The sequence below is a fragment of the Tursiops truncatus genome, chromosome X (genome assembly GCF_011762595.2).
Source record: "Tursiops truncatus isolate mTurTru1 chromosome X, mTurTru1.mat.Y, whole genome shotgun sequence".
NCBI classification, from domain to species: domain Eukaryota; kingdom Metazoa; phylum Chordata; class Mammalia; order Artiodactyla; family Delphinidae; genus Tursiops; species Tursiops truncatus.
Genome location: NC_047055.1, coordinates 28,558,102 through 28,578,039, shown reverse-complemented (window position 1 = coordinate 28,578,039; position 19,938 = coordinate 28,558,102). Strand labels below are relative to the sequence as shown.

The window sequence follows — 19,938 nt, the reverse complement described above, 5'->3', positions numbered from 1 at the left end:
ATATTGTAAACCACCTATACTTCAATGAAAAAAATAATAATCTCTCTTCAAATCTAAAAACAAAACAAAACAGGTTTAGTGGAAGTAAGTATGAAAGAGCAGCAATGGTAGGAGGCTGTGGTCAGAGCAGAGTATTGGCTCTCACAGGTGGTATAGATGATATCCAAGGAGTTTGTGGCTAAAGGGGGGTGAAGGTAAAGGTCATTGTTTGGAGTTGGGGTCAAGGAATTGTGAGGAGGTTATGGTTGCTTATCCACACGATGCCTAATTATCTCTCAACACGAGGACCAGGAAATGAGGTGGAGAGGAAGACTCAGTTGCAAAGCCCCCATTGGATGCAGGAGAGTAACTGGGAAGCTGGTCACACAGCCCCACCCCGGGCTTTCCCAGGACCTCCCACCCCTCTTTCTCCCAGTTCTTGCTAGCTCACATCTACCCCCACTCTAACCTACTTTTCCTTCCAAATTCAGAAATCGGGGGGAAAAAAGCAAAGAAAAATGCCCTACTGTTTCCCAGCAGCACCTCACATACACGCCTTGGGCGCCTACTAGGCACCCAAGCCATGTAAATAATACGAAGAGGCTAAAACACTCCTCCTGTCCCAACACCTTGCAATACAGGTGAACAGATAAAAACATGGGTACAAACACTACATACTAATGTCACTGAAGCAGTGTGACATTAAATATTTATGTATACGACACTCCTCCACAAATAGCAGATGTGAAATAAAAGACAGTCAACAGATAACTTTTGTTTATCTCGGTGTCATTTCTTTTTTTTTAACATCTTTATTGGGGTATAATTGCTTTACAATGGTGTGTTAGTTTCTGCTTTATAACAAAGTGAATCAGTTATACATATACATATGTTCCCATATCTCTTCCCTCTTGCATCTCCCTCCCTCCCACCCTCCCTATCCCACCCCTCTAGGTGGTCACAAAGCACTGAGCTGATCTCCCTGTGCTATGCGGCTGCTTCCCACTAGCTATCTATTTTACGTTTGGTAGTGTATATATGTCCATGCCACTCTCTCACTTTGTCACAGCTTACCCTTCCCCCTCCCCATATCTTCAAGTCCATTCTCTAGTAGGTCTGTGTCTTTGTTCCCGTCTTAGCCCTAGGTTCTTCATGACCTTTTTTTTTCTTAGATTCCATATATATATATGTTAGCATACGGTATTTGTTTTTCTCTTTCTGACTTACTTCACTCTGTATGACAGACTGTAGGTATACAGATTGCCAACAAACACATGAAAGAATGCTCAACAACATTAATCATTAGAGAAATGGAAATCAAAACTACAATGAGATATCATCTCACCCCGGTCAGAATGGCCATCATCAAAAAATCTAGAAACAATAAATGCTGGAGAGGGTGTGGAGAAAAGGGAACCCTCCTGCACTGTTGGTGGGAATGTAAATTGATACAGCCACTATGGAGAGCAGTATAGAGGTTCCTTAAAAAACTACAAATAGAACTACCATACGACCCAACAATCCCACTACTGGGCATATACCCTGAGAAAACCATAATTCAGAAAGAGTCATGTACCACAATGTTCATGGCAGCTCTATTTACAATAGCCAGGACATGGAAGCAACCTACGTGTCCATCATCGGATGAATGGATAAAGAAGATGTGGCACATATATACAATGGAATATTACTCAGCCATAAAAAGAAACGAAATTGAGTTATGTGTAGTGAGGTGCTTGGACCTAGAGTCGGTGTCATTTCTTACTCTACCATGTCTCCCTCCCACATGCCCACACATGGAAGCACGCTCTTAGCTGCTTGACAGGATGGTAGCTCCCTTGGGTTGCTTCCCAAGACCCCATTTTCATTCAGATCAGAGCTATCCTACCCCCTCACTTGAATCTGCCTTTTCCTTCTGCATGTACAACATCTGATAAGGGTTGGCGTGCCTAGAGTTGTAACATTTGAGGTAAAGGAAACTTTATGCAGATTCTGGCTTGTTATGGATTTTCCCTGACAGTAGAGAGATTCAAACCCTAGCCAGTACCTGCCAGTCTAAGAACAGAGACAGAGCCACTTAAAAGGATCTGGCTTGCTGTAACTTTAAATGTAATTCATGTTACTTTTATTTTTTTTTCAAAAATCTTTAAACATTTTATTAACTTTGAAGAAGGAATAAGAATAGCTCCTTTAGAAACTAGACACACTGAAGCACTGATCTATTCACAGAGCTTCTACACAGATGAAGAAGTTTATATCAAATGGACAAAAAATAGTACAGAAGACCTATACACAGAAAGATTGAGAAATACCCATCTCTAGAAAGCAGGTCAGATGAACTCAAAGACCTCACTGAGGGCTTCCCTGGTGGCGCAGTGGTTGGGAGTCCGCCTGCCGATGCAGGGGACACGGGTTCGTGCCCCGGTCTGGGAGGATCCCACATGCCACGGAGCGGCTGGGCCCGTGAGCCATGGCCGCTGAGCCTGCGCGTCCGGAGCCTGTGCTCTGCAATGGGAAAGACCACAACAATGAGAGGCCCACGTAATGGGGAAAAAAAAAAAAAAAGACCTCACTGAATGTAGGAGAATCACTGGAGGACACGTAAAGCCTTCTGCTGGGGCATAAAAGTAGGAACCAGTCCATGTAGTCAAGAAAACACTCTTTTTCCTCCTCATCTAAATGCTTGCCTCCAGTCTGGGTTCACAGAAAGGTCCTGATTATTTGAACTGGTTGTCAATCAAGGTTCCCTTCATTTTCGCTTTCTTGGCTTCCAGTTCAGCCTGGAAAGGAAGAAGAGTATATGTCCTGATACATGACATGAAATTCTGATTTTCCTGCCTTATTCTAACTGCCCCAACACTATCCCCTCATGCTCATTTAGTATACAAACTAGAACCGTGTTTCTAAAATTGTGATGAAACTCTAGCAACTGCTTTCCAAACTTTCTGATGTTATGACACACATTGAAGATAATAATATCTGTATGGTAAAACGGGGTAAACACACAGGGCTGTGGTCTATCAGTGTAGGGATCCCACAGCTCCAGGACCCCTGAAGGACTGGAGGAATCAATATCATGACATATCAGTATCCTATTTGTGGCAGAACAGGAGGAGGAACACTGTTCTAGAACAGTGCTACTTAAAGTTGTGCAGTCCATGAAGATACACACAAAAATTGAGAGTAAGCATTTAGAAGCTTCTATAGCAATTTGACAGAGCAATAAGAAAGTAAAATCATCTCATAAGAAGAATTCAGGCAAATTCATTTTTATTGCATTTTATAAATTACAAATCTACTCTTGACAAATTTTAAAACAAGAAGCAAGCACTGGTCCTTCACCTCAGAAAATTTGGTAAGCAGTGCTCTAGATCACTACGGCAAGGTAAAGCAGCTCTCAAAACCCACTACCTCTGTCACCAAAAACTCCTCTACAGTCAGTAGAATAGACTGGTATACTTTTCGATGAGGCACCAATGCTGGGATGTCTGATTTCAAAGAAATATCATAAGTAACTTATTATCAGGAAGACAGAAACATAGGCACCATCACATATAGACGTGTGTGCTCAACAAAGAGCCTAGGGATAGTGCAGACAGTGGTGGTGGAAGCAGTGCTTTAAGAAGTAGCGACCAGCCCCAATCCTGGCGCCCCAATGTAGCCCCACTGTATGCCTCATACCCTGGGAGAGCACCCATGAGCCCCGATCTTGAACTCCTGACCTTGGACCACAAGTAGCAGATTAACTTACCATTCTCGTTAGGGTTGGCTAACAAGAACTATCATTTGGGGCCTGGATCCTGTGGTCACTATCCCAGAGTAGGGTATGTACTGACAGCCACGGCCCACGGTTAGACACCTGGCAGCCAGCCACACCATAACCCCAGACAGACTTCTGAAAGGATTCCCCTGCCTGCCGGAGGGTCTTTCAGACCGAGGAACCCAAACAGTCCAGCCCAGCGCCTGCCAGCCCCCGCCCCCGCCACTCACCAGCTCCTGCAGCCGCCTCTTACTCATGCCTTTGCGCTCCAGCTGCTTCTCAATCACCTTGGCATTCTGCGCATACGAGTCAGCAACTTCTCTCTGAGGGAAGAAAGAAGCACCCTTAGACCAGCAGTCTCACCAAAGAGGAGCAACAGAGACCTCGGGAGAAGTTTATACTCCTCAAATTATGAAATTATTCCTGAAATGGCAAGACTCTGCTCCCTTTCAACTCTTCGGCTTTTCCATAATCCGGGAGAGTCAGGTTTCAACCGAAACCACATTTAAGTAACAGATAACATCTCTCTGTAAACATCATTATACTGAAATACCATAAAGGTAATTGCTGCTCTTGCTAAGGACAGACTCCCACACCATCAGAGCTGGACTGGAAGGGACTTGAAATTGCTGAGCCCAGTAGTTTTTCAACTGAAGAGGGATGAGGAGGGATTTGCCCCCTAAGGCATCTCAAAAAACAGTATGAAAAAAATGACTGGGCTTCCCTGGTAGCGCAGTGGTTGAGAGTCCGCCTGCCGATGCAGGGGATACGGGTTCGTGGCCCGGTCCGGGAAGATCCCACATGCCGCGGAGCGGCTGGGCCCGTGAGCCATGGCCGCTGAGCCTGCGCGTCCGGAGCCTGTGCTCCGCAGCGGGAAAGGCCACAGCAGTGAGAGGCCCGCGTACCGCAAAAAACAAACAAAAAAAGACTGATCTAGTCCAACTCCCTGCTCCTTATCTTACAGAGATGTCCCTGAGATCCAGGGAAACAGGAACCAGCCCGGTATCACAGCGTTTCTTAGTAGCAGAGCAAGATCTACGAGCTTGAAGTTCCTAGTTATTCTGTTACTCAATGCTCTGGTTGGAGAGCCCCCTCCCCCCGCCCCGCATTCCAATTCCCCTGAGAGCAGAAGCACTTACAGCCTCAATCTCCTCTTCCTCTTCATCAATAGTAGACACAGTGACAGAGCTGAACTTGCCCATGTCTTTAGTCCGTTTCGTCATCATCACCTGGAGTTGCAGGAAGAGGAATCAGTCTAGTTTACCTCAAGAGGTTCTGTGAGTCGTGTGTGTGTGAGTGTGTATGTGTGAGTGCGTGTGTGCAAGTGTACAAGCCTGGTTCCTGGGGGCAGGGGACCTCCTTGGGACAGGCTGGCCTATCTAAAAGTGCCCATATTTTAATTTGCATTATATTTTTCTGGTATTTGCCATCAAGGGTTTTTAAAAGTATATTTAAAGACTAGCCTTATTCATTCAATGTTTAATTGCTCACACTGGAAAAAGAAGAAATTTCAAAGGAAGTAAATGTGAATAAAAATCATACAATTTCTAACTTTGCTCATAGAGCAGATGTAGGAAAGAAAAGAGAACACACAATAGGTGTTACAAGTTTGTAGCACCTGCTTATACACAAAAATGGCTCTCTCTTAATAAAGAGAGTGCTCATGAAGGGCAGTTTCTCATGCACCATAATCTTCTTTAAAATTGTAGGGCTAAATCTGTAGCTGTATTAACCCATCTGTCTCCTTCAGTGATAATTACTTTCTTAGGAGGCTCTTGTTTCTGAGTATATATGTTCGTCTTCCCAAAACCCTGGCCAAACTTGACTACTGCTCCATCCACAATGAAGGTCACAGGAGCATTCTTCGGTTGGGACTGGTAGAAGAGTGGCAGCCCGCACCTGCAAACAGAACAGTGAATCTCAGGGAGGCCTCAGAATGCAAATCCCCAAAACGGCGCTTCACAAAGTGTGCTTAGACTCTGGGAATATTTGTGTTTGTGGCAGAAACTGATGATTAGCTCTTCCCAGTGTTTCCCAAAACTACTTGATAAGAATCACTGACCGTTGAGCCACAACTACTGAGCCCGCGTGTTACAACTACTGAAGCCCACGTGCCTAGACCCCGTGCTCCACAGCAAGAGAAGCCACCACAATGAGAGGCCTGCGCACTGCAACGAAGAGCAGCCCCCGCTCGCCGCAACTAGAGAAAGCCCGCGTGCAGCAACAAAGACCCCTCTCAGCCAAAAATAAAAATTAATTAATTAATTATTTTAAAAAAAGAAGGAGCATAAAGGCTCCACTGCAGTGGTCTGCCAACTAAGCTCTGTAGCAATCGTCATGCTTTCTTTGGTTGGTCATTTCTTTTTTTAAAAAATTTATTTATTTATTTATTTTTGGCAGCTTTGAGTCTTTGTTGCTGCACACAGGCTTTCTCTAGTTGCAGCGAGCGGGGGTTACTCTTCGTCGCAGTGTGCGGGCTTCTTATTGCGGTGGCTTCTCTTGTTGCAGAGCATGGGCTCTAGGTGCACAGGCTTCAGTAGTTGTGGCACACAGGCTCAGTAGTTGTGGCGCACGGGCTTAGTTGCTCCGTGGCATGTGGGATCTTCCCAGACAGGGCTCGAACCCGTGTCCCCTACATTGGCAGGCGGATTCTTAATCACTGCGCCACCAGGGAAGTCCTGGTTGCTCACTTCTATTATACTTCTTCAGCTAAGTGAAGTAGACCCATACCCATAAGATATGATTAAAGTAGTCTAACAAACCTAATGTGGCTGTAAACTAAAATGCCTTCCTAGCCACTTCCCTGCTTTAATTCTAGTCTGAGTCTTCTGAGAGCCAAGACTGAACTGTAATTCATCAACAAGATTAAACTTATTATAGTTTAATATTCTCACTGTTAACAACCTAAAGCTGGAAATCATATATATTTTTAAATAATAGTCTCTAAAGTTCTTGGGTCTGTAGTCCTATAACAGACTTTATAAATAAGTTTGGATTAAATTACACTATGTGGGGATTTCCCTGGTGGCACAGTGGTTAAGACTCTGCGCTCCTAATGCAGGAGGCCCGGGTTCAATCCCTGATCAGGGAACTAGATCCCAAATGCAGGCTGCAACTAAGAGTTTACATGGCACAACTAAGGAGCCCGCGTGCCACAACTAAGGAGGCTGCCTGCCACAACTAAGACCCGGTGCAACCAAAACAAATAAAAAATATCAAAAAAAATTACACTATGTTACATTTACCATATGAGCCAACAACTCCACTCCAAGAGAAAACACATGTTCCCACAAGATTTATACTAGAATGTTCATAGCAGCTTTATTTATAATAGCCAAAGCCATTAACAACTCAAATGCCCTTCAACAGGTCAATGGTTAAACAAACTGTGGTGCAATGACTACTACTCAGCGATAAAGAGGAACAAATTACTGATACACATAACAACTCAGATGAATCCCCAAAGCATCATGCAACATGAAAGAAACCAGATGTAAGAGATACACATTGTATGTAGTAGAACACGTACTGTAGAATTTACATCACATTTTAGAAAAGGTAAAACCATGGTAACAGAAGGCAGATCAGTGCTGGCGAGGGGAGGGGTGAGGAAGGAGACTGATTGCAAAGGAGCACTGGAAACGTCTATGTCACAGGAGTGGTGACGTTACATGGCTCTGTGCTTCTGTCAACACTCATCAAACTGTACACTTAGGAAGGGCAAATTTTATTATATATAAGTTACACCTCAGTGAAAAAAATAATACTATGCTTAAAAACCCATTTTTGTGGCCAGCTGGTCAGAGATGTAACTTGGTCAGTTGCATCTCTTTAAGAAGCATATTGGTATTTGCATAACTGAAGTTTGAAGGCAGGTAAGATTATAGGGATAAAGATATAACAGAATTGTCTCCAAATGATTCTTTTCCTAACACATCATTGCCTCTACTTACTTATTCTCGGAGAAACCCACACTGTTAATACTTACTTTGCACATTTCTTCCTGTACTGTCGTTCAATGCCTTCAGGCCTGCACAGAAAATGGAAGTTAAAAAAAAAAAGATACAAACAAATCTCATAACTACCAAGCTCACTACTTCAAATGCTAAAAGGGCTTTTCAAAAGTTATCCTTGGGCTTCTCTGGTGGCGCAGTGGTTGAGAATCTGCCTGCTAATGCAGGGGACACGGGTTCGAGCCCTGGTCTGGGAAGATCCCACATGCCATGGAGCAACTAGGCCCGTGAGCCACAACTACTGAGCCTGCGCCTCTGAAGCCTGTGCTCCACAACAAGAGAGGCCATGATAGTGAGAGGCCCGCGCGCCGCGATGAAGAGTGGCCCCCGCTTGCCACAACTAGTGAAAGCCCTCGCACAGAAACGAAGACCCAACACAGCCAAAAATAAAATAAATAAATAAAAATTTTAAAAAATACAGGCAAAACTGAATCAAGCAACATATAAAGAAGGTTTATACCACATTGCCAAGTGGAATTTATCCCAGGAATGCAAGATTGGTGCAACATACAAAAAAAAAAAATCAATCAATGCGATACACTATAATAATAGAATAAAAGAGAAAACACACATGATCATCTTAACAGATGCATAAAAAGCATCTGACAAAATTCAAAGCCCCTTCAATATACTAGAAATAGAAGGGAACTTCCTCTACCTTATAAGGGGCATCTATGAAAAATTCACATCTACTAAGCCACATAAACTAACATCATATTTAATGGTGAAAAACTGAAACCTTTCCCTCTAAGATCAGGAAGAAGACAGGGATATCCACTCTCAACACTTCTATTCAACACTGCACTGGAAGTTCTAGCCAGGGCAATTAGGCAAGGAAAAGAAATAAAAAGCATCCAGATTGGAAGGGAAAAAGTAAAACCATGTCTATTTGCAGAGGATATAATCTTATATATAGAAACCCTAAAGCATACACACACACACACACACACACACACACTATTAGGACTAATAAACAAGTTTAGTAAAGCTGCAGGATATAAGATCAATATTCACAAATTAATGGTAGTCCTATACACTAGAAATGAACAATCCAAAAATGAAGTTAAGGAAACAAGTCCAGTTACAATAGCATCAAAAAGAATAAAATACTTAGGAATAAATTTAACAAAGGAAGTGCATAACTTTTGCACTGAAAACTACAAAACATCACTGAAAGAAATTAAAGACCTAAGTAAATGGAATGACACTTCATGTTCATGGATTGAAGACTTAATATTGTTAAGATGGCAATACTTTCCAAATGAATCTACAACTTCAACACAATCCCTATCAAAATCCCAGCTGGTTTTTTTGCAGAAATTGACAAGCTGATCCTCAAATTCACATGGAATCGTAAGGAATCCAGAGTAGACAAAACAGTCTTGAAGAAGAACAAAGTTGGTGGACTCGTATATAATTTCAAAACTTAATACAAAGCCACAGTAATCAAGACAGGGTGGTACTGGCATAAGGACAGACATATAGATCAATGGAACAGAACTGAGAGTCCACAATAAACCCATACATATATGGTTAATTTATTTTCAGTGGTGCCAAGACCATTCAATGGGGGAAAGAATAGTCTTTCAATAAATAGTACCGGGATAACTGGATATCCACACACAAAAGGATTAATTTAGATCCCTACCTCACACTATGTACAAAAATTAACTCAAAATGGGGCGTTCCCTGGTGGTCCAGTGGTTAGGGCTCTGCACTTTTCCACTGCAGGAGGCCCAAGTTTGATCCCAGGTCAGGGAACTAAGATCCCACAAGCTGTGTGGCATGGCCAAAAAATAAATAAACAAAAAATTTAAAAATTAACTCAAAATGGATGAATGATTTAAAGGTAAGAACTGGGACTTCCCTGGTGGTCCAATGGTTAAGACCCTGTGCTTCCAGTGCAGGGGGTGTGGGTTCGATCCCTGGTCGGGGAACTAAGATCCCACATACCAAGGTGCAGCAAAAAAAAAAAAAAAAAAAAAAGGTAACAATCAAACCTATAAAACTGTTAGAATACATAAGTATAAATCTTCAAGACCTTAGATCAGGCAATGGTTTTAAAAATATGATACCTACAGCACAAGCAATCAAAGAAAAAATAGATAAATGGGACAATTAAAATGAAAAACTTTTGTGCTTCCAGGAATACCATCAAGAAAGTGAAAAGGCAACCCACAGAATGGGAAAAAATATTTGTAAATCATATATCTGATAAGGGACTAGTATCCATAATAAAAAATTCTTACAACAATAAAAAACACAAATACTCCATTTAAAAAATGGACAAAGAATTTTTTTAACTTTATTTTATTTATTTATTTTTGGCTGTGTTGGGTCTTTGTAGCTGTGCGCAGGCTTTCTCTAGTCGCAGCAAGCGGGGCCTACTCTTCATTGCGGTGCGCGGGGTTCTTATTGCAATGGCTTCCCTTGTTGCGAAGCATGGGCTCTAGGCACGCAGGCTTCAGTAGTTGTGGCTCGCGGGCTCTAGAGCGCAGGCTCAGTAGTTGTGGCGCATGGGCTTAGTTGTTCTGCGGCATGTGGGATCCTCCCAGACCAGGGCTCGAACCCATGTCCTCTGCATTGGCAGGCAGGTTCTTAACCACTACCCCACCAGGGAAGCCCAAAAATGGACACAGAATTTGACTAGACATTTCTCCAAAGAAGATACATAAATGACCAATAGGGACATGAAAAGCTCAACATCATTAGCCATCAGGGAAATGCAAATCAAAATCACAATGATACCATCTCATACACACTAGGATAGCTATATCAAAAAGGCAGACAATAGGGCTTCCCTGGTGGCGCAGTGGCTGAGAGTCCGCCTGCCGATGCAGGGGACACGGGTTCATGCCCCACTCCGCGAAGATCCCACATGCCGTGGAGCGGCTGGGCCCGTGAGCCATGGCTGCTGAGCCTGCGCGTCCGGAGCCTGTGCTCCGCAACGGGGGAGGCCGCAGCAGTGAGAGGCCCGCGTACCGCAAAAAAAAAAAAAAAAAAAAAAAAAAGGCAGACAATAACAATTACTGGCAAGGATGTGGAGAAACAGGAACCCTCATATACTACTGGCAAGAATGTAAAATGGTGCAACTCCTTCTGAAACCACTCTACAAGGTCCTCAAAAGGTTAAACACAGAGTTACCATATGATCCAGCAACTCATACATGAGAAGCAAAAGCATGTTCACACAAAAACTTGTACACAAATGTTTACAGCAGCATTAGCCATAATACTTTAAAAAGTTAGTTAAAAGAAACAACAACACAGGACTTCCCTGGTGGCGCAATGGTTAAGAATTCGCCTGCCAATGCAGGGGACATGGGTTCGAGCCCTGGTCCAGGAAGATCCACATGCCACGGAGCAACTAAGCCCGTGCGCCACAACTACTGAGCCCGTGAGCCACAACTACTGAAGCCCGTGCACCTAGAGCCCGTGCTCTGCAACAAGAGAAGCCACCACAATGAGAAGCCCGTGCACCACAATGAAGAGTAGCCCCCATTTGCAGCAACTAGAGAAAGCCTGTGCACAGCAACGGAGACCCAACACAGCCAAAAATAAATAAATAAATAAATGAAAGCCCAAATGTCCATCAACTGATGAATGGATAAACAAAACGTGGTGTATCCATACAATGGAATATTATTCACCCATAAAGAGGAATGATGGGGCTTCCCTAGTGGCGCAGTGGTTAAGAATCTGCCTGCCAATGCAGGGGACACGGGTTCGAGCCCTGGTCCGGGAAGATCCCACATGCCGTGAAGCAACTAAGCCCATGTGCCACAACTACTGAGCCTGCGAGCCTAGAGCCTGTGCTCCGCAACAAGAGAAGCCATCGCAATGAGAAGCACGCACACTGCAACAAAGAGTAGCCCCTGCTGGCTGCAACTAGAGAAAGCCCATGCGCAGCAACGAAGACCCAAAGCAGCGAAAAAAAAAAAAGAATGATTTATTGAGTCATTCTACACATGGATGAATCTTGAAAATATACTAAACGGAAGATGCCAGACACAAAAAGCTACAGGGACTTCCCTGGCAGTCCAGTGGTTGGGACTCCATGCTTCCACTGCAGAGGCCATGGGTTCAATCCCTGGTCGGGGAACTAAGATCCCGCAAGCCGCATGGCACAGCCAAAAAAGAAAAAATGTTCATCTTCTTGAGATATGGAGACTCTAATACAAATAAGACAAGGGTTTTAAGTGGTACAATTATAAAGAAGTGATTAATAGGAGCTAGATATTTAGACTTAATGGACCTTGATTTTCTTTCTTGTCCTTAATCTCCAGGAATATGTGAGATAGGAAAGGCCAAAGACAAAATAAAACATTCTTCCTGGTTGTGGTAGCAGCATCTAAGATGGCCCCAATGATTCTTGCCCCCTGGTATTGACATAATAAAGTCAATAATCCTTGTATAATGCCCTCCCACAATGAACACAGCTGACTTGTGACACCAATAAGACACTGAAGAAGTGATGGTGTGTAACTTCTGAGTCTTGGTCATAAAAGACATTATAGCTTCCAACTCGCTCTCTCTTGGATTACTCACACTGTGGGAAGCCAGCTGCCATGTTACGAGGATACTCAAGCAGCCCTATGGAAGATCCTTGTTCTAAGGAACTAATGCTTCTTCCCAACAGTTAGCACTCAGCTGCCAACCATGTGAGTGAACCACCTTGGAAGTGGAACATCCAGCCCTAATTAAAGACTTCAAATAACTGCACCCATGGTCGACCTCTTAACCACAGCCTCATGAGAGACCATCCAGCTAAGCTGTTCTTAAGTTCCTGACCCACAGAAACTATATGAGATGATCAATGTTTGCTGTTCAAAAAAACAAACAACAACAACAAAAAACCATAGGAATACCAGGAGATGAGGATGAACAGGTAGGCTAGGGCCAGATCATAGAGAGCCTTCAGACTTGGATTTTATCCTGCTAGCCAGGATTTTTTAAATTGCGCTCCACAATGATCCCTAAATGAAATCGGATAGGAGAAAGGGGAGAAGTCCTTAATGGGTTGGGCTCAACTCTTCCCCAATCAGAGAAGCTTCTTGCTTATTTATACTTCTGGTAAAAATTTCATTTGAAGAAAGGATTCATTGCTTAAAAACGTTTGAAAGGCACTGCTGTAGGTGATGAAGAGTCACTGAAAGATCTGAAGCAGGAAACTGACATCACGTGCATGTGAGATCATTCAGGCAGTAGACGATAGTCTGGAGGAGAGCGGGGGGGGGGGGTGGTGGGGGGAGGTAAGAGGACACTTCGATAGCCCAAGCAAGTGTTGTTGGGTACCAGAATGATGGCAGTGTGGCTGGGCTGAACAGGAGGAGGCAGCCACAAGACAGACTAGAAGGTAGAATCGACAGTACGTGGTGAGTGACTGGATGTGTGCAGGGGATGGTGGGGGGCAGGGATGGATGAGACAAAGACAGGACTGGCTCCCAGATTTCTGCCCCGGGCCACTGCGTGAATGGTGATGTCATCGTAGGAGGAGGAAAAAGAAGGAATTGTGTTTAGCTGACACCTTCAGAGACCTGACTGCAGTGGCTTCAACACAAGAGTTTCTTCTCATGTAAAATAAGTGTAGAGGAAGGCGGTTCCTGGTAATGGTTGAGACCCAAGGATAGCATGGCAAAAACTCTGCAATCCTTGTGGCCTTCCCTTTCTAGTCCCAGGATGGCTGCTGGTGCTCCAATTATCACGCCCGTTTTCCAAAAAGCAGGAAGGAATGAGAAGAGTAAAAAGGACTTTCCTTGGAAGCCCCACCCAACAACTTCTACTTCTGTCCATTTTACTTGGCAAAAGCTAAGTCACGTTCAGAATCTTAGGGGGTTTTTGGAGTGGGGAGAAGCTGGAATATGTGCCCTATCTTTACAGACACTGGTATATAGGCAGGTAAAATAGAAGAGAGTTGGAGTGGTGCTGAGTGAACCAATCTGTGGGATTTTCCACGTTAGAGAAATGAGTTTGGCTTTAGTCATGCTGTATCTGAGGTAGAACATCAGGTGAAGAGGTAGAATAGGTAGTTAGATATACAGTTCTGGGCACAAGAGAGAAACGGAGGCAGATCTAGATTTTGTGAGTCATCAGCATATAAGCGTAACTGATGCCACAAGAGGTGGTGAGGATGGCCAAGGAGAGTACAGAGAGAGAGGGGATAAAATCAAGGTCAGAACCCTGGGGAATGCCAACATTTAAGGGGCAGGAAGAAGAATCCAGAAGACTGAGAAAGCCAAAGAAGTAGAAGGAGAATCACAAGAGTAGCTTCACAGAAGTCAAGGAAGGAGACAGCATCAAGGGAGGCATATGGTCAACAAAGATCCAGACAGAAAAGCACCCACTGGATGGGTAACTGGGGAAGCAATGGATGAGGGAGGGAAGGTACCAGGGAACAACAGAGTCAAAGGAGAGGTACTTTAGAATGGAAGACTTGGAGGTGGAAAGTGACAGGCTCCAGGGCACGCATTAGGCAGACTGCCATATTTTCAGTAACTGGGGCTCCCACACTCATCTGGCTAAAGAATAGGAGGGGTAAGATCAGACTGAAATTTCACCCCTGATAAGAAAGGAGCATGCTAAAGTGGGCCCTTGGAAAGACAGTTCAAGATTAGAGCAGGAACCATGTCAACCAAGGGGGAAGTCTACCATGCCTTGTGGGTAAACTCTGAGAACTCTGTGGCCCAACAGAGTCACTTGGCCAGAGGTCACCGGCCTGTGCAATACCTGGCACTAAGGCTGGCCCAAATCTGGCTCACTTCCAGGATCAGGCTGACTGGATTCCAGGGTTGCCACTTCAGCCTAGGGCCTCCCAGTTTTCTGGCCTACAGGTGACGGCATCTGCCTTATAGTGCCATAGGAGCCTGTGGCCTAGTTGTGTTGTTAGATTACTTTCTGTATTAACTAATATATATACATTTAATACATATTATCTAGAAGTGTTATATATAATTATGACGTATGTAATAAATATTTTAGCAATCCTAAAGACAGTCAGTTGAGAATTTTCAAAATCAGAAACCTAAATAAAGGTTAATAGAGGGAGAAAAAGCACAAGAGAATGGATTAGCTTTAGATAGGGCGTGTTATTTATAAACCTTCCTATATACCACAATGGAGGACTTCCCCAATGTTACCTGGAGGGCCTTCCTTTGTGAATTTCATATGTTTTATAATCTGTGTCCCCACTTGTATCCTGTATATAAGCAATTTTCTCTTCAACTACATAATTCTAGAAGCCCAGTTGTCACAGTGGTGCCTGATTTGGTACTGAATGTCGCCTAGCAATAGTTTCTAACTGTTTTCATTAGTGTGGGCTGATAACAGTTTGGTTTCTTAAATAAACATAGCTAGATGTCAGCCTGTAGCTTTTTCCGATTCAACACTAGAATATAAGCTCTGTACAGGCAAGGTTCTTTGCTTGTTTACTGGTTGTACTGGTTTGGATAGTGTCCCTTAAAAAGTTATGTCCTTCCAGGAACCTCAGAGTGTGACCTTATTTGAAAAGAGGGTCATTGCAGATATAATTAGTTAAGATGAGGTCACAGAGATGAGCAGAATGTTCCCTTAATTTAATATAACTGGCGTCCTTATAAGAAGAGAAGAAACACAGAGACAGAAACACAGGGAAGAAGCCATACAATGATGCAGACAGAGGCTAGAGTGATGAACCTACAAGTCAAGAAATGTCAAGGACTGCCGGCAAACACCAGAAGCTAGGCAGGGGCAAGGAAGGCTCCTCCCCTAGAACCTTCAGAGACAGCATGGCCCTACCGACACAGTAATCTCAGATTCCAGCCTCTAGAACTGTGAGACAATTCACTTCTGTTGTTTTAAGCCGCCTAGTTTATGGTACTTTGTTATAGCAGCCCTAACAAACTAATATACTAGTATATCCCAGACTTTTAGGACAGTACCTGGCACACAGTAGGAGCTCAATAAATGAAACATTTGCTGAATGAATGACTGGACTTAGAGCAGGATGACGTCTCTGTGGCATTTGGCACCTGTTGATGACCATCCCCTTCCCTCACTTCTTGAAATTCTCTCCTCTCCTGTTTTCCACATCACCAGGTTCTCCTGGTTATGTTCCAATTATTTTGTCTGCTTTTCAGACATCAATGTTTCCCAGGATTATGTCTTCAATCCTCTCTTCTTGCTCCACACACTTTCCATGTAACTGTATCCCTTCCCAGGTTTCAACTCCCCATATACACCAAGGACTCCCAAATCTAAAACAGATCTAATCGTGTCACTCCTCTACTTAAAAAAAGAAGATGGCTATTGCCTAAAGATAAAGTCCAAACTTGTCTACTTTAGCATTCTACTCTGTCCTCACCCCAGGATGCATGAACCCCTTCCTGTGAAGTAACTTAGGCTCTAGCCACAAGGGAGTACTTAAATTTCCCAGGCACACCATATTTGATGCTTTTAATGCTTCCAGAGTCCCTCCACCTGGAATGCTCCTCCATCTACTTGGTGAAATCCTAGTTCAAGGCCAAACACAAATGCCACCATCTTCTGGTATCCTTCTTGACCACTATTCAGGCAAGATGATCTGCTGCTGTCTGTTTTCCCATAGGCTTCTGTTCACCACACCAGAATTTTATCATATCACAATAGGTAATCTGTTCCCTCACTGAGCCATGAGCTCTTTCATGGTATATAAGGACAGTGCCTTATTTATCTTTGCTGATCCAGTCCCTAGCTCAGTGCCCGGCACCTGGTGTGCTGGAGATTACAGGTTGAACGAACTCATTCTACTTGCAAAAACCCCAAATTACAGCTATCAAATGGCAACAGAATCACATCTCAGCACCACTTCAACAAAGCACAATAAAGATACGGCTACATTAACAGAAGTTAGAGACCCACCACAAATGTCAAAGTACTGGGCCCCAAATGGATGACCTGGTCCACACTAGATGGGGTATTTCTACTCCTCAGAACTAGACCCCAAGACAACCAGGAAATCCTAGACAGAGAACATCAACCTCTTACCTCCGAAGATACATAGTCTCCTCGTCTTCTGTGTTACAAAACTTGTGGGCGTGTTTGGCAGCATCAATCACACGGGACCGATCCCGGGGCCTCATGGGCAATTTCTCCAACTGACAGTCTGACGGAATGGAGAAAGATTTGGTCACGAGAGCCACTGAAAAATACCCTGAGGCAATCAGAAGCTTTCAGTGGAGCCCTTAGCACTTTAATTTTTACTATAATTATCACACCTATTGAAGCCTATTATTGAGTGTTCCAACTAAAAATGACTTGGTGTCAGGACACCTGGATTTTAGCCCCAGCTCTGGCTAATCACTTCCTCTCTAGGGCTCTTTCTCCTTACTTGATTATATTATCTCAAAAGTCCTTCCCAGCACTGCAATTCAAGTTTTCTATGAGTATTTCTGATCCTGGTACACTTGGCTTGTGCTGTAATGCATTAGAATGAGAAGAGACGATCAAGCGTCCTGGAATGCCTATGAGGAAGGCATTGATTGGAAAAGTTGGATAAGTGCTTCGGAAAGGAGAGAGTGGGTAGGCGGTATGCTATTATATATATGGTATGTGAATGACCCATCCCAGTTAGGGGAGTTCTGATCCAAAAACAATGAAAACATACAGGAAATAAATTAGGTACAGGTATAAAGCAGACGGAAAATTGATACAATGCAAATTAAGTACCTAAAGGATGACAGAGAAGTCAAGTGATCAGAGTGATTGCAGATTCATGGAGGAGGTGGAGAGGGGAGTTAGCATGAGGCAGTTTGCACATCAGCTCGTGACTCTTCTCAACGACCTGCCGGAGTAGACATTTACTATTCCTAGCTTAAAGGTAAGGGAATTGAGGATTAGGAAGGCTAAGAGATCGGCCACGCATTTAATAGGAAGCAGAACAAGAATTCAGACCCATCTCTAAGTGATCAAAAGGGAATTCATTTACTCAGTAAATACGGGAGGGCCTTCTATGTACCAGGCACAGTTGGAACACTGTGCTAAAGATTCAGCAAAGAACAGAGCAGACAAAGACCCTGACCTGATGAAGTTTACGGGCCAGCAGAGGAGGCAGAAATTTTCAAATTAATAATTATATAACATGATCTTGGATAATGATAAGTGCTAATAAAAAAAGTTAGACAAGATATTAAGAGGATGCACAGTGATCCAGATAGTGATAAGTGCTACCCAGAAAAATCAGGCACGGTAAGAGGACAAAGAGTGACGGGGTGCTATTTTAGATAAGGTAGTCACGGAAGGGTTCTCCAAGGAAGTGACATTTCAGCAGAGACCTGAATGAAGTAAGGGGGCATGGAGGGGAAAGGGTTTGAGGCAGAAGAAATACCGATCCCAAAGGCCCTGCAGGCAGGAACATTTTGACAAGACAGAAAAATCAAAAAGGCCGCTGTAGCTGGAGTGCAGTGAGCAAGGGGAAGAGTGTTAGGAGATGAAATCTGAGAGGTAGCTGGAGGTCTGATCACACAGGGTCTCGTTATGGACTTTGGTCTTATTCTTGGCATTACAGGAAAACACTGGTTTGGAACAGGACTCTGGGGATAAAGAGTGGTGAGCAAGAGACTACTGTGGCAATCTAGGTGAGGGATGGTGGTGGCTTGGAGAAATGGAGGTGGTAAAAAGTAGATTCTAGATAGATTTTCAAGGAAGCACCTGCAGAATTTGTTGATGGACTGGATGGAGAAGTCAAGAATGATTCTGAGATACTCTGTGAAGAGTGGTACCACTGACTGTGATAGGGAAGTCGGAGAGGTACAGTGGAGAGCAAGAAAGTAGGAGATCATGAAGTTAATTTTGAACATGGTCTCCCTCTCTCTCTTTTTTTAATTTTTAAAAAAATTTTATTTAAGTATAGTTGATTTACAGTGTTGTGAGAACACGGTCTCTTTAAGTGGTCCATTAGACATCCAAATGGAGACGCTGAGTAGGCAGCTGGAGTTTGAGAAGAGGTTCAGGTTAAAGAGGAACATTTGGGAGTCATCAGCATAAAAAAGGTATTTAAAGCTTGGGAATGGTTGAGATTGCCTAAGGAGTGAGTACAGATTGAGAACAGATGAGAGGACTGAGCCATAGGGCCGTGCAATGCCTAAAAGTCTGAGACAGAAAAAGGAGCCAAGGGCTTCCCTGGTGGTGCAGTGGTTGAGAGTCCGCCTGCCGATGCAGGGGACACTGGTTCGTGCCCCGGTCCGGGAGGATCCCGCATGCCGCGGAGCGGCTGAGCCCGTGAGCCATGGCCGCTGAGCCTGCGCGTCCGGAGCCTGCGCGTCCGGAGCCTGTGCTCTGCAACGGGAGAGGCCACAACAGTGAGAGGCCCGCGTACCACAAAAAAAAAAAAAAAGGAGCCAGACACTGAGAGGGGGGAAATCAAGGTAGGAGAAAAATCAGTAAAGTGTGGAGTCTTGGATGCAAATGAAGGGTTTCAAGAAGGATGGAGTGATCATCTGTCAAATGCCACTGAGAGGGGATTTAAATGAGCACTGATAATTGACCACTGGAACTGGTAACACGTTCGTTAGTAACTTTGACAAATATGATTTGGATGGTGAGGTGAGAAGGAAAGCCTGCTTGAAGTGAGGGCAAGAAGGAATGGGAAGTGAGGATGCAGAGACAGCCCATATAGGTAATTCTTTTTAGAAGTTTTGCTATAAAAGAAGCAAAGAAATGAGGTTATAGCTGGAGGAGAATGTAGGATCAATGCGGGTAGGAGGTTATTTTCATGTAACATCAGAGCTGTTACAATATACTTGTATCCGGCAGAAAGGTTACAAAGTTTCTAGACGCAGAGTGGGAGGAGAGTGAGTATATTTTTTATGGAAGAGGAATTTAGTTTTGAGAGAGTTCTGGATACAGAATCACAAGGTTAAACAGAAAACCGAAAAGCTGCCCTGGAGTGGGGCGGGCTGGGTACGGAGGATTTTGATGGAGAGGGAAATCCTCGCATAGACTCGGCTGCCAGATCACAGCCAGAGGAAATGCGCCCTCGAGAACCCGAAGTTTAGCTCCTTTCAGACTACTCACCCAGCACCAGGACCATCTGGCCGCATAAACAGTAGTAGACGTGAAGGGGCTTCTCGCCGTCGTCATACTCCTCGCGATCCCGGGTATCGGAGCAGACTACGGACCGGGAAACTACTTTAGGCATAGTTCAGAGCAGCACCGGAAAATGAAGGCAAAAGT

General features: G+C 44.0%; 1 protein-coding gene across 2 annotated transcripts; it reads right to left on the bottom strand.

Moving 5' to 3' along the window:
- Positions 1 to 2,071: 2,071 nt before the first annotated feature.
- Positions 2,072 to 19,938, bottom strand: STEEP1 (STING1 ER exit protein 1). Of its 2 annotated transcripts, XM_033849577.2 has the most exons (8): positions 19,780 to 19,938; positions 16,753 to 16,870; positions 7,728 to 7,769; positions 5,500 to 5,638; positions 4,879 to 4,968; positions 3,970 to 4,062; positions 2,667 to 2,759; positions 2,072 to 2,484 (listed from the first exon to the last, which is right to left on the bottom strand). In XM_033849577.2, exons 1-7 carry the CDS (start codon positions 19,901 to 19,903, stop codon positions 2,697 to 2,699), a joined length of 669 nt encoding a protein of 222 aa, XP_033705468.1. In that variant the 5' UTR covers positions 19,904 to 19,938; the 3' UTR covers positions 2,072 to 2,484; positions 2,667 to 2,696. The 2 variants fall into 2 exon arrangements, with proteins under 2 accessions (XP_033705468.1, XP_033705467.1); XM_033849576.2 differs by having other exon boundaries at positions 2,072 to 2,759.